General features: G+C 58.6%; 1 protein-coding gene across 1 annotated transcript; it reads left to right on the top strand.

The window, feature by feature from the left end:
- Window positions 1–108: 108 nt before the first annotated feature.
- Window positions 109–599, top strand: FBXO46 (F-box protein 46; the record flags this gene model as incomplete). Its single annotated transcript, XM_010001375.1, has 1 exon — window positions 109–599. A coding segment is annotated over one exon (491 nt), but the record flags the coding sequence as incomplete, so codon positions are not given.
- Window positions 600–631: the final 32 nt, after the last annotated feature.

Raw genomic sequence — 631 nt, 5'->3', positions numbered from 1 at the left:
TCTTCGGCAAGGACAGCGCCAAGAAGGTGACAGAGGAGACTGTGAAGCTCCCAGCCCCACCTGAAGAACCCCCACCTGGACAACTTTTCCTCCTCCCACCCCCCGAAGAACCTCCCAAGGTGGAAACCAACCTGGAGAAGGGTGAAGAACCTTCTGGTTTCATCCCGGACCCGGCGCTTTGCCGCTTGTACCGTCACGTCTCCCACGACTTCCTGGAGATCAGGTTCAAGATCCAGAGGTTGCTGGAGCCCCGTCAGTACATGTTGCTCCTCCCCGACCACGTCATGGTGAAGATCTTCAGCTACTTGCCCACCCAAAGCTTGGCAGCCCTCAAATGTTCCTGCCACTACTTCAAGTCCATCATTGAGACCTTCGGGGTCACGGCCACCGACTCCAGGTGGAACAGGGACCCCCTGTACCGGGACGACCCCTGCAAGCAGTGCAAGAAGCACTACGAGAAGGGGGACGTGTCCCTCTGCAGGTGGCACCCCAAACCCTACCACCACGACCTACCCTACGGGAGGTCCTACTGGATGTGCTGCAGGAGACCTGACAAAGAAGCCCCGGGTTGCCGGGTGGGGTTACATGACAATAATTGGGTCCATCCCACCCATCGGAGAGAGGACAGGTG

The sequence above is a fragment of the Chaetura pelagica genome, unplaced genomic scaffold, assembly GCF_000747805.2.
Source record: "Chaetura pelagica isolate M959 unplaced genomic scaffold, ChaPel_1.0 Scaffold3137, whole genome shotgun sequence".
Lineage (NCBI taxonomy): Eukaryota > Metazoa > Chordata > Aves > Apodiformes > Apodidae > Chaetura > Chaetura pelagica.
The sequence above is the reverse complement of the archived record's forward strand: the minus strand, read 5'-3'. Positions and strand labels throughout refer to the sequence as shown.